Source organism: Neomonachus schauinslandi, chromosome 12 (genome assembly GCF_002201575.2).
Source record: "Neomonachus schauinslandi chromosome 12, ASM220157v2, whole genome shotgun sequence".
NCBI lineage: Eukaryota > Metazoa > Chordata > Mammalia > Carnivora > Phocidae > Neomonachus > Neomonachus schauinslandi.
This window is the reverse complement of record NC_058414.1, coordinates 35,987,475-36,001,898: the sequence shown is the minus strand read 5'-3', so window position 1 is coordinate 36,001,898 and position 14,424 is coordinate 35,987,475. Positions and strand designations below refer to the sequence as shown.

General features: G+C 34.7%; 1 protein-coding gene and 1 pseudogene across 1 annotated transcript in view; one reads left to right on the top strand and one right to left on the bottom strand.

Moving 5' to 3' along the window:
- Positions 1-14,424, bottom strand: part of VPS50 (VPS50 subunit of EARP/GARPII complex) — a 132,808-nt gene that overhangs the window by 62,100 nt on the left and 56,284 nt on the right. The window contains exons 13-16 of the mRNA XM_021689524.1: positions 12,746-12,878; positions 9,680-9,768; positions 803-897; positions 374-472 (exon numbers count right to left, since the gene is read on the bottom strand). Coding sequence (XP_021545199.1) covers positions 374-472; positions 803-897; positions 9,680-9,768; positions 12,746-12,878 — 416 coding nt within the window. The remainder of the gene's footprint in view (positions 1-373; positions 473-802; positions 898-9,679; positions 9,769-12,745; positions 12,879-14,424) is intronic.
- Positions 1,559-4,047, top strand: LOC110579852 (annotated as a pseudogene).

Sequence of the window (14,424 nt, the reverse complement as noted above, 5' to 3'; positions counted from 1 at the left end):
TTTGGCAAAAAAAAGTCCTTAACCATCGCAAAAAGAACTACAAAGGAATTCTTTCAAATTCAAAAGTAATTGTTTTAGGGGCTCCTGGGTAGCTCAGTTGGTTAAGTGACTGCCTTCAGCTCAGGTCATGATCCCAGGGTTCTGGGATCGAGTCCCCAATGGGACTCCCTGCCCATCAGGGAGCCTGCTTCTCCCTCTCTCTCTGCTGCTCCCCCTGCTGTGCTCTCTCACTCTCTCTCTGTCAAATAAACAAAATCTTTAAAAAAAAAAAAAAGTAATTGTTTTAAACCAATTAATGCTATAAGGTTTAAGCATTAGACAAAGTATTCTCATTACCTAAATAAGTCTATTCATATTTTATTACAGTTCTTACCTATGGTAGTTCTTAAAATAGTTGACACTCTGTTTTCTAATGGACTCTTGCAAAACTTCAGATTTGCTACCACAAAATTCTTCTCCAACTTGCATTAACCTAGTTGGATAAAAAGATTTATACAAATTTCAGCAACATTCTTATTACAGAACAAAAGTAGTCCAGGTCATCTTTCTTCAAAGATAACACACCATAAAAATGGATATTTGAAGAAATTCTAACGTTCACAAATTCAATATGGCTTACAGACATCCAAAGGGCAGAAATATTTAAACACACACACACACACCCAGCAGAAATTAGATTATGAATGTTCAATTGTCTTCATTTCCATGAAAAAGTTATATATAACTCACTGATTCATGATTTCTTTGATTATCATCGTTGAATGACTCAAGCTAAAGAATAAAACAAGACCTCACACAGTACCTGCTGATTATATCCAAAACAAAGATGAAATCATCGTATTTAAATATAGACAAATCTGTTCCAAGCAAGTAGGTTTTTACTTTTAGCTGAACATCCTGCAAAACAAAACAAAAAAATATTTCAAGTGAACCCAAAATATAGAATATAAGCTCCCAGAACCATTTATTCTATAGTTACACATTGAAAGAGATAGGAATACATTCTTTTTTTTTTTTTTTATTAAAGATTTATTTATTTGACAGAGGGAGACACAGCGAGAGAGGGAACACAAGCAGGGGGAGTGGGAGAGGGAGAAGCAGGCTTCCCGCCAAGCAGGGAGCCTGATGTGGGGCTCGATCCCAGGACCCTGGGATCATGACCTGAGCTGAATGCAGACACTTAACGACTGAGCCACCCAGGCACCCGACAGGAATACATTCTTAAGAATATATATTTAGGCCAATAATCAATATTCTTACAGTGATATCACTGAAACAATTCCATAAACATCAGATATAAAAATAATAATGAGGGCGCCTGGGTGGCTCAGTTGGTTAAGCAACTGCCTTCGGCTTAGGTCATGATCCTGGAGTCCCTGGATCGAGTCCCGCATCGGGCTCCCTGCTCAGCAGGGAGTCTGCTTCTCCCTCTCCCGCTCCCCCCTCTTGTGCTCTGTCTCTAAAATAAATAAAATCTTTAAAAAAAAAATAAATAAATAAATAAAAATTAAAATAAAAATAATAATGATGACAATCATCACTATTAATACATACACATATGCAAGATAAAAATTATATCCTCGTTTTGGATATGAAGATAAAAATCATCATCATTTATGTGTGGCTTGGTAGGCCAGAAACTCCAAAATAATCAATTCAAAAATAATTAGAATAATCAGTTCAAAAATAATGAGAATTAATAAGATAACTATGTGATTATGTGCAATACATAAAAATTAAGTTTTCGTGTATTTCTGCTATAGTATCTTAAAATGAGATTCCATTTAAAATAAACATTAAAACTATAATGTACTTAGGAATAATTTTAATAGGCAACATTAGACCTGTAAGAAAAAGATAACAACTCTAACAGGATACAAAAGAAATTTCAATAAAATGAGAGTCAAGGGACTAAATGAGTATAAAGACATCAACTTTTCCAAATTAATGTTGGGGTTCAGTGACATTTTAACCAAAATCACAAAAACCTTTTCCTATGAACAATCATTCTAAAATTCACCAGAAATCAGAAACAGGCAATAACCTCTTTTTAAAATACAAAGCTTTGAAAAGATGGAGTAAAAGTTATAAGTGATGTTGAAGGACTTGTCCTACCTGTACTAAATATATTAGAAACTATTTTTTAAAAAACAATACTGCCAATACCCAAAGAATCAACAAAATAGGACAAACAACTCAGAAATAGTGCTAATATATATATATATATATATATATATATATACAAAGCTTAATAAACAACAGTAAAAACTACTGTTTGCTGATTGTTTACTTTTTATCAGCATTATACTAAGAACTTTACATATTATCTTTAATCCTAAAACAGCTCTGTTGAGCAGGCATTTATTATCCTCTGAAGAGAAGAAAAACTGAAAACAGGTCAAGTAATTGCCTAAATTCACATGCCCTGTGAACGACAAGGCTAAGATTTGAATCCTGGTCCCTCTATCTTCAGAGTCTCCTCTTTCCAGCAGACCTTGCTATGAGGAGGCATCACACATAGACAAGAAAAAAGATTATTCAGAAAGTAGTAGAGGAAAAAAAAAAAATCAACTAGATTTGGAGGGAAAAACTCCTCTCTCCTCTCCTTATATCACATATCAAAAGACATACAAATGGATTAGATAACTGTTTTTGTATGTTTGCAAAAGATTAAAAATTAATCCAATAAAGCAAAAGTATTTTCTCAGTACTAAGTGTTCTAGGCAGTACTCCAGGTATTAGGGATATAGCAAATAATATAAAGTTTAGATAAAGATCTATAATTACCAGATGAATATTGACCTGAGCTTTACACAGGAAAAAGTATTTTAAGAATAAACGTAGCACAGATATTGAACTCAAGTTGGAAGAGGGCACTGTGGTCTCAAAACAGAGGTAAAACTGCTGCCCAGTTTACCCCGAACCCAACCCTCCCCCATCGCCATCGCCACTGCTGCTAGGGAAGGAGGGCCAAGATCCAAAGGAACCAGAGCAGTTGAGAAAACTTTTTTTTTTTGGTGATTTCAGCTTTGAAACTATGGATGACAGTTTAAGAGAACATTCTGAAAAATGGGGCACACTTACAGATTGTGTGGTGATGAGAGACCCCCCAAACAAAATGTTCCAGGGGTTTTGCTCTTGTGACTTATACTTGTATTGAAGAGGTGGATGCAGCAACGTATGCTTGACCACACAAGGTTGATGGGCCTGTGCTGGAATCAAAGAGAGCTGTTTCTAGAGAGGATTCTGTAAAGCCTGGTGCCCATCTCACAGTGAAGAAAATTTTCATTGGTGGCATTAAAGAAGATACAGAAGAATATAATTTGAGAGACTATTTTGAAATATATGGCAAGACTGAAACCATAGAAATTATGGAAGACAGGCAGAGTGGGATTTGCTTTTATAACATTTGATGATCATGAGAGAGTTGATAAAATTGTTGTTCAGAAACACTATTAATGGGCATAACTGTGAAGTGAAAAAGGCCCTTCCCAAACAAGAAATGATGTCTGCTGGATCCCAAGACATCGTGGAGGTAGGTGGATCTGGCAACTTTATGGGCTGTGGTGGAAACTTTGATGGAAGAGGTGGCAACGGTGGTGGAAGTGGCAGGAGAGGTAGTTATGCAGGAGGTGATGGTAGATATACTGGATTTGGAGGTGTTGGTGGCATCGATGGTGGTGGTCCTGGTTATAGTAGTAGAGGAGGTGATGGTGGTGGTGGACCAGGATATGGACACTGAGGAGGTGGATATGGTGGCAGTGGTAGAGGACAGGATGGTTACAATGAAGGAGGAAATTTTGGAGGTAACTATGGTGGTGATGGGAACCACAATGATTTTGGAAATTATAGTGGACAAAAGCAATCAAATTATGGACCCCTGAAGGGGGACAGTTTTGGTGGAAGAAGCTCGGGCAGTCCCTATGGTGGTGGTTATGGATCTGGTGGTAGAAGTGGTGGATATGGTAGCAGAAGGTTCTAAAAAAATTTCAGAAGAAAAGGGCTACAGTTCTTAGCAGGAGAGAGAGTAAGGAGTTGTCAGGAAAGCTGCAGGTTACTTTGAGACAGTAGTCCCAAATGCATTAGAGGAACTGTAAAAATCTGCCACAGAAGGAACGACGATCCATAGTCAGAAAAGTTACTGCAGCTTAAATAAGAAAGCCTGCTTGTCCAGGACTGTCATAGCCACAGTTTACAAAAAGTGCAGCTATTGATTAATGCAATGTAGTGTCAATTAGATGTACATTCCTGAGGTCTTCATCACATATAGCTTTGTCTTTGTCTTTTTTCTTTTCATTACATCAGGTATACAGCCCCGTAAATTGTGGTAGCGGTACCAGGAATAAAAAATTAAGGAATTTTTAACTTTAAAAAAAAAAGAAGAAATGTAACATAGGTCACAAAAGATAAAGGTCAATGGTCTGACCTCCTAAAAATGCTGATCATCTGCATATTGAAAATATAGTAAGTGAAAATAGACAAATGACATACAAAAGATTACTCATTATCACATAAATCATTTTGGACCTATAATCAAAAAACATGAGCAAATAATTCACAAATCAATAATAAATGGATTTTTAAATGTTCAGCTTCCTAATAATTAAAGAACAATGAAATAAAACACGAATAAAAATATAAACAGATTGAACTGCCCAATTAAAAGATAAAGAGAGACAAACTAAGGGTTCTAGAGGGGAGGGGAGTGGGAGGATGGGTTAGCCTGGTGATGGGTATTAAGGAGGGCACGTACTGAATGGGGCACTGGGTGTTATATGCAAACAATGAGTTATGGAACACTACATCAAAAACTAATGATAATAAAATTTTAAAAAATGTAAAAAAAAAGATAAAGTCTCTCTCTCAAAAAAACATTTCTTTTGCATTTATAGAAGACACAACAAAAACATGATCTAAAAGCATTTAAAATAAAGGGACAGTCAAAGGAAAATATGAATAAAATAAACACAGCAATGGTAATAATAAAGCAAACTAGAATTCACGGCAAAATGCCTCAGGACAAAAGAACTATATATTTTCTTTAAATTAACGAAGGAATTACATACAAAGAAGGTAGGTAAAGTGGTTATTAGCATTGCAGCATCAATCGACATAGCATCCAAGTATAAAAAGCAAAAGCTAATGTTAGAAATAAAACAAAAACCTGACAAAATTACAATCCTTCTGGAAGGTTAAAACTCCTCCCTCAGAATTACACAGGCCAAGGAAACAAAGAAAAAATAAAGATATAGATTAGAATAATACAATTAATAATAAGCTTGCTCTAATATACACATAGGACTTAACTCCTACCACAAAGAAGAAATACAGTTATTTTCCAAATGCTCAAGCAAAAATTTTTAAAGTGGGTGGCATTCTAGGATGTAAAGAAAACCTCAAATTCACAAAAAGTAGAAATATTGCAACCCCAATGCTCTATAACAAAAAGAAATAAGTAGCATAAGAATAATATGAATAATTTCTTATATATCAAATATTTAAAGATGAAAATGAAAATCTTGGAAGATTGAAACTTTCATATAGATTCGTAAGCTCCATAAGGTCAAGTATCATGGATTCACCACCGTGTTCTTAATTCCACAGTGTCTGCCAAATGGTACAACTCATAAAACCTTTTTTCTTACAGATTTTCTATTTGAGTCAAAATGCATGGAAAATACTCTAAAAATTTTCATATAAAAAAATCACAGTCATTCTGACTTTGAGTTTAGTTTTTATGTTAAAAAAGTTAAGTATCTGGGCGCCTGGGTGGCTCAGTTGGTTAAGCGACTGCCTTCGGCTCAGGTCATGATCCTGGAGTCCCGGGATCGAGTCCCGCATGGGGCTCCCTGCTCGGCGGGGAGTCTGCTTCGTCCTCTGACCCTATCCCCTCTCATGTGCTCTCTGTCTCTCTCATTCTCTCCGTCTCAAATAAATAAATAAAATCTTTAAAAAAAAAAAAAAAGTTAAGTATCTTCTTATGCTTTTCAATCATTTTTCATTATCTCTATATACATTTATAATAAATGTATATAAATTGTCACATGCTAACTTGTGCTTTGGAATTCAAGATTTCAGATGTTAGAAACGTATTATGGCACATATAGCATATACATTTAACACTCCCCAGTGGGGTTCTAAGGCAGTATCCCAAAATAAAACACATTAATATTCCTGCAACATATAAACGTTCACTTTAATGCAATAAATAAATACTACACAAAAAAGCTTAATGACAATACAGGTCTGGTTCTGCTGCTGAATGAATTCAAATCAGGTCAGGTTTTGCCTGCTGAATGTGTTATCAAAAAACATTTGTTTTGGGCGCCTGGGTGGCTCAGATGGTTAAGCGTCTGCCTTAGGCTCAGGTCATGATCTCAGGGTCCTGGGATCAAGTCCCACATCAGGTTCCCTGCTCAGTGCAGAGCCTGCTTCTCCCTCTCCCTCTGCCACTCCCTCTGCTTGTGCTCTTCTGTCTATCTCTCTGTCAAATAAATAAATAAAAAAAAATCTTAAAAAAAACATTTGTTTTTCAGAGGTTTTGCTTTTTTCAACTGAATTGAGCCTTATAATTTCAATTAACACTCAATGAGTTCCTAAAGTCTGCAAAATACTGTTTTAGAACTATTGAAAATGGGGGAGTGGCAAATGAGACTTGGGAGTGGTGGAGATGAAGATATTCTAAAGCTTGAAACCTACAACACAATAATCTATACTCAAAAGCATGATCACTTGCATTAAACTGGCCAAATGCTTAAATGAGAATAGCTTTACTAAACCTCATATTCAGCAGACTTTCCTAGATCTGGAATGACATCAAGTTGCCAGAGTGTATGGAAACTAGCTATATAAAATGCCAGGTCAATATTTCAAAGCACACTGAACTACCAAAAATTCCATTGTGGATTCTACAATTTCAACTAAGTATGATTGGTGTCTATTAGTAGGAGACTAAATCAGGAGATTAAATCAGAAACAACTCATAATCCGACCTTAAATGTATATTTAATGAGTATGAGATTTCCCTTTCCAGTATACATAATATTCCCAGAAAAAAGTTAGCCCATACCTGTAATTAATGGTAAATTAAAAAGTAGTTTAATATATAATAAAGGCCATATATGAAAACCCCACAGCTAAGATACTCAATGTTAAAAAAACTGAGAGCTTCTCCTCCAAGATCAGGAACAAGACAAAGATGCTACTCTTATTATAACTTTTATTCAACACAGTACTGGATGTCCTAGCCACACCAATCGACAAGAAAAAGAAAGAAGCACCACCCATATTTGTAAAGAAGAACTTAAACTGTCACTGGCAGATGACAGGATATTATACACAGAAAACCTTAAAGACTTGACCAAAAAACTACTAGAAGTAATAAACGAATTCAGTAAATTTGCAAGACACAAAATTAATACCTAGAAATTGGTAGTGTTTCTATAAACTAATAACAAAGTAGCAGAAAGAGAAATTAAGAAAATAATTCCACTTACTCTTCTCCCAAAAAGAATAAAATACCTAGGAATAAACTTAACCAAAAAGGTGAAAGACCTTTACTCTGAAAACTATGAAACAATGATAAAAGAAACTAAAGACAACACAAACAAATGGTAAGATATTCCATGTTCGTGGACTGGAAGAACTAATATTGTTAAAATATCCATACTACCCAAAGCAACCTACAGATTTAATGCAATCCCTATCAAAATACCAACAGCATTTTTCACAGAATTATAATAAATAATCCTAAAATTTGTATGGAACCACGAAAAAGACCCTGAATAGCCAAAGCAATCTTGAGAAAAAACAACAAAGCTGGAGGTATCACAATTCCAGATTTCAAGTTATACTATAAAGCTGTAGTAATCAAAACAGTATGGTACTGGCACAAAGACAGACACATAGATCAAGGGAACAGAATAGAGAGCCCAGAAATAAACCTACACTTGTATGGTCAATTAATCTATGATAAAGGAGGCAAGAATATACAATGGGGAAAAGACAGTCTCTTCAATATATGATGCTGGGAAAACGGGACAGCTACACGCAGAAGAATGAAAATGGACCACTTTCTTAAACCATACACAAAAACAAACTAAAATAGGGGCACCTGGGTGGCTCAGTTGGTTAAGCATCCAACTCTTGATTTCAGCTCAGGTCATTATCTCCAGGTCCTGAGATCGGGCCCGGCATCAGGCTCTGTGCTCAGCACAGAGTATGCTTGTCCCTCTCCCTCCACCCGCTTGCACTCTTGCTCTCTCTCAAATAAATAAAATCTTAAAAAAAAAAAAACCCTCAAAATGGATTAAATACCTAAGTGTGAGACCTGAAACTATTGAATTCCTAAAAGAAAACACAGGCAGTAATCTCTTGGATATTAGCCTTAGCAACATCTTTATATGTTGCTATATGTCTCCTCAGGCAAGGGAAACAAAAGGAAAAATAAGGTATTGGGACTAAATCAAAATAAAGAACTTTATATGGTAAAAGAAGCCATCAACAAAATGGAAAGGCAACCTAATGAATGGGAGAAGATATTTGCAAAGGCATGTTATTCTCTTCTGAAAATAAAAGAGGATACATTTTCAGATTTGCTTCACAACGTTTTTGTTTTCCAAAAAAAATCATTTTAATTCTCAGATATTGTAAGCCTATGTAAAATTTTAAGGGGTTAATACCCAAAATATATAAAGAAATTCTATAACTCAACAGCAAAAAACCCAAATAATCCAATTAAAAATGAGCAGAGGACCTAGGTAGACAATTTTCCAAAGAAGATACATAGATGGCGAACAGACACATGAAAAGATGCTTAATGTCACTAATCATCAGGGAAATGCAAATCAAAACCATGAGATATCACCTTATAACTATTAGAATGGCTAAAATCAAAAAGACAAGAAATAACAAGTGTTGCTGAGGATGTGAAAAAAAAAGGAACCCTTGTGCACTGCTGGTGGGAATGTAAATCGGTGCAGCCACTCTGGAAAACAGGATTGAGGTTCCTCAAAAAATTAAAAATAGAGTTACCATATGATCCAAAAGAGCAGTCCAAAAAGAACAAAAAAGGGTTATCTTCAAAGAAATTACACTTTTATCTAGGAAATAATAAATTTTAACAAATTAACAAATTTAATTATCTGATAACAACAACTATGCTACTAAACTGCAAAATAAAAGTTAAAGAAGATACATTCAGCCAATAAACACATAAGATGCCCTCAAGGCACAAAAATCATTGACTGAGAAAATTTTTTTTCATTCTATACTAGATTTCAGCCCACTATATCACCTATTTAGTTATCCTTTTCCTAAAATTAATAGAAAAGGAAAGAAAACACAAATGAATGAAATAAAAATAAACAGAATATCTCAATAAGAAAGCAGTTTCTTTAGGAAAGCATACATTTGCTAGGACACTAAAAGAAAAAATGTAATAAAGGAATATATGTCTATTTCCAATGGAGATTTTCAAATTAAAAATTTATAGTCAGATACAACTGTGAACTAAATTATAGAAGTTAAAGGACAGATTTAGTCCAAAGAAAAACTAACATAGAATTCACTATATAGGAATGCAAATGAGTACAGAAAATTCAAACACTGAATTTCTAAACAATTTAGACATGAAAGTTTCTATTGCTTTTGTAAAAAAAATAATTTAAAAAACCCAAACCTGCCATATTCGTGTAAGTCCGTGTTCTAATTTCTTTTTTATGTAGCCACGATCAAAATCAGTTTCTTCAGCACCCATATTACTCCCTTCTGAAAATACAAGAGGATACATATTTTCAGATTTGCTTCACAACATTTTTGTTTTCCCAAAGAAAAAAAATCATTTTAAAATACTCTCATATATTGTAAGCCCATGTAAAATATAGAAAATATGTTCAATATTTATACAATCAAAACAATGTCAAAAATAAGTGTTAGGATTAAACGCATTTGATACATAAACTTAAGACTGTGAAATGTTAAGTATTTTACACCTAAGACCACTCAGTACATATGCGATTGGAGCTGGGATTCCAAGTTGGATAATGTGATCCCAGAGACCGGGTTCTCAATGACTTATATACTGCCTACTGCCGGGGCATTACCGGACCCATTAACCTAATTATCAGTTAATGTGCATGTTAACAAGGGTACAGATTGCAGAACTGCTCATGCAGTAAGGTAATGATGCACATGTTTTATATCTTTCATGATCCAGAATAGTCTAACAAAGAATCTAACAATGTCCAGTTCAACAGGTGAGAGCAATGACCTGCTTGAAAACAAATTTCCCCCTAAAAGCAACTGAAAATACACATATATACATTTATATTAAAAAGATTATGCCTTTTTTTGAATAAACTGTGGAACAACTGAGAATACTGTTTCACCTTAGGCTAGCAGCGTGAGCACTGGTAACCAGCAAAAGGCCCTTGCATAGGCCAGGCCCCATATTCATGCCTAGTGTACCTCTGACCACTCCTACAGCTTAAGCTTTATTATCTGTATGGTCTGGCTATTAGGGACCCAGCAGCTCAGGGCAGTGCACCTGGATGACAGCTTTAGAGTTTTCTTTTAGAATGGTAAAGCGTTAGGATGCAAGCAGTATCACTACAGAGCTACAGCAGACAACCTCTTGAGCCCCTATCAGCTTTATGACGTTCTGGGAAGAAAAAGGTTCAAATTACTGACTCCTACAATTGTATTCCTTAATGTGAATATGAAAGGATTAACTGCAGGTGAACAAATGACTTTTTCAAGTTCAATATATTGTCAGATGTTAGGCTAATCAAGGTCCTGAATATTCTTTAGATATCCAGAATCAGGTCAAGGAATTTTAGCAAAGAGTACTAATAAGTATATAAGGCTCAGTGTTTTAAGTTTGACTTTACAACCCAATGAAAATACATACATAGACACAACAATACATGCAAACTATGAGCCTGAAGCAAAAAAGCAAACTTCACTATGATGAGTATGTATCATCCCCTAAACTCTTATATTTCAAGTGTGTATTAATATTGTTCCAAACTTTCTCTCTGGTTTCTCCCTAAATAATGTACTAGAAAAGGGAAAAGAGGTGCTGAAATGTCTTAATAGTTTCTGCATCTAAAAAAAATGAAAGTTGCCAAAACAGGATAAACTTGTGAAGGTCTGGTGTCCCAGTAATCCCAGCAATTCCCTAAGTAAACTGAGATAAAAAAAAAAAAAAAAAAAGGCCTGTGGACATTTCGTCATCATTATCATCATTATTATCTCTTGACCCATCTCCTTTGACATTAACAACAACCAGCGTAAGCACGTTACATTATCCTTAAACTTTATAGCAAATCTACAGGTACATGCGTTACTACCCTATGGAGCTGTTTGTTTGCTTTGATTTTTTAACCTCCCACTTTAAGAAGGAAGCGGAGGCCTGGAGAAGATAAACTTCTTCACATTCTCATCTTGGGAAAATGGCAGTCAAAAATCTAAAGCGGGTATCTCTGACTGCAACACCCGTGCTCACACGGGTAGTACAGGGATGAGAGTACAGGAGTTGGGAAAGAACAGTCTGGCCTAGAAACCTGGCCCCCTCTTCTCTGCTTTCTCCTCCTCCCTTCCTTTACCATCCCCCCAGCAATATTCCTAAAAGGATGAAAATCCTTCTATAGAATCTTCCTCTGTTATTTTTTGCTATCTATATTTACTATCTATATTTATAAACTTCTTATGAGTCAAGAAAAATATTAAACTTACGCCTTCTATGCTATAAGAATCCTACAATACGATTTGTGTTCTTCCACGCACCCAAACACAGAAACCAAACACCTCAGAAATTAGAAGTTACTAAAATAATTTGGTTGACTAGCTACATTAAATTGTATGCAATACAAATAACCTGTGCAGTATAATTTATTTTGCCCATATTAAACAGAATGCTGATAAAAACATTTATTACTTTTAAAAGTATTTTGAATACTTAATCATATTGTTCAAGGATGATCACTTAAGATATAATTATACAAATGAAGTAAGTTAAATATAATGTCTAGTTAAGAATTCCTCAAAGATTTGTTCTTTATGTAGCTGACTATACCACAGTCATTTAAAGTTGTGTTTTCCATTCAAATATTAATATTTTAAAACCTTTTTATAAAATTTTAAGTCCTGCTGTGTTTTCATAGGAAGAAAAGTATAATTATGATTTTTTTTTCAATATTTTATTTATTTATTTGAGAGAGGGAGAACGTAAGTGGCAGGAGGGGGTGCAGAACCCAACATGGGGCTCGATCCCAGGACCCTGAGATCACGATCTGAGCCAAAGGCAGACACTTAACCTACTGAGCCACCCAGGCACCCCAGAAAAATATAATTATTAATTCTTAGAATCTAGCTTTATTAGTACAACTTGCAAATTAGCAAATAGATTTAATATTAAACATTAGCATTAATTTTACAGTAAATTGGACAGACCAATGTCTTACCTAGTTTGCAATTAATTTTTTAAAAGCCCTTTGTTAATAATTTAGTCCTAAAGCCATCACCACATATTCCTGAAAGCTGGTGATATCTATCACTTAAGAAATCCTTTGGTCCAGTTAATCCCCAAAGTTAATGGAGCTTTTATAGACACTGAATGACTTTCTTCAGTGAATATTTAACCTATGGGTCACTAAAGTTCCTGAAATGGCTATCCCTTTTCTTTCCCCTTATTCCAGAAATATGGCATATTTATAGTTGTTTTTAAAATAAAATAATTTCCTACCGGAAGCACAAGTAGTATCCTCATTGTCATGTTTTTCATGCCATTCCATAGTCCTGTAATAGCTGAGCATAACTTCCCACAGTGCTTTGCACAGGTCAGCAAGGCATGGAATATAGCTGTCTGGTGTAACATGCTGAAGAAAATGAGCAAAGTCAACTTTAAAAATTATCACAACTTGGAAAAAGGAAATCAATCCATTATGTCATTTGTGTAACTTAAGTACCTTTGACAATCTCTAAATTCTAGAAATCACATGAATATTATAGATATTCCATATCTATTAATAACATTTTAAAATAATGTTTTATATAACTATGAAACAATATGTAGTCTCAAATCTCCCTAATGAAAATGAGTATCTTTTCCCCCCTCTATCCTTTGTATAAACTACCAGCTTGTCATTCTGCCCTCTAACTGTGGGTAGAGTGATGCCTCCATTCTATTTTGCAGGCTGTCATAATGGAGCATTTGCTTCATCCTTTAAGATTTCGTAGCATTTCTTCCTTTTGTAATCAATCTACCACAATCAATCATGCCAATAAAACACTAAAAGGCTAGTAAGACTGGTATATACTAAGCCCTCCAAAGTGAAGAGCTAGTAGAAATAAGCTACATAGCAAATATGGCTATGGTGTGACTGATGTTTAAGATAACACAGGTTGGTAGTGGTCCTCTCTCTTTCAAAACATTTTTTCCTTCCTCTAAGCTCCATGTTTATTAAAACATTCATCAAGCAATTAATAAAAACATGAACTAGTATGGCTCAGTTCACTTTTGTGCAAGCAAGTCAAATCTCTGAAACTCAACTAGGAAGTAGTAAAATAAAGCAGTTGTTAAGCTCTGGAGTCAGACTACCTGAGTTGGGTTTATGCCAAGAATAGCAGGATGGTTTAATCTAAAAAAATCTATTAATATAATTCACCATATTAACAGTCTAACAAGAAAAACCAAATGATTATCCTAACAGATGCTGGAATAAACCTTTTGACAAAATTCAACAGCCGTTCCCAAGAGTAACTCATAAAAAAATTAAAATGGATGGATATTTCTTTAAGATAAGGAAACTAAGGCAACACCCACTGTGGTCAGGAAGAAGACAAGGATGCCTACTATCCCCACCACTATTTAACAATGTTCTGGAAGTATTAGCCAATGTTATTAGACTAGAGAAAAGAGTAAGAAGCAAATAAACAGGAAAAGAAGAAATCAAATAATTTCTATCTGCAAATGATAATAATATATCTAGAATATAATTCTTAGAGAATCAATAATAAAACTAACTCAAACAGAATAATTTAGCAAGGTAGCAGGTCACAAAATTAATGCAAAAAACAAAAGCATTCATATATACAAATAATAATTCATTCCTCATACCATACACAAAAATAAGCTCCAAATGCATAAGAGATCTAAATAAAAAATAAAACTATACTAGCACTAGAAGAAAACTTGAGTTAATTCTTCTCTCAGCTTGATATAGGGAAAGTCTAACTACGACTCAAAATTCAGAGGTAATAAAATGTAAAATTTGATACATTTTAGTACATAAAAAAATTTTTTTTTTTAAGATTTTATTTATTTGACAGAGAGAGACACAGAGAGAGAGGGAACACAAGCAGGGGGAGTGGGAGAGGGAGAAGCAGGCTTCCCGCGGAGCAGGGAGCCCGATGCGGGGCTCA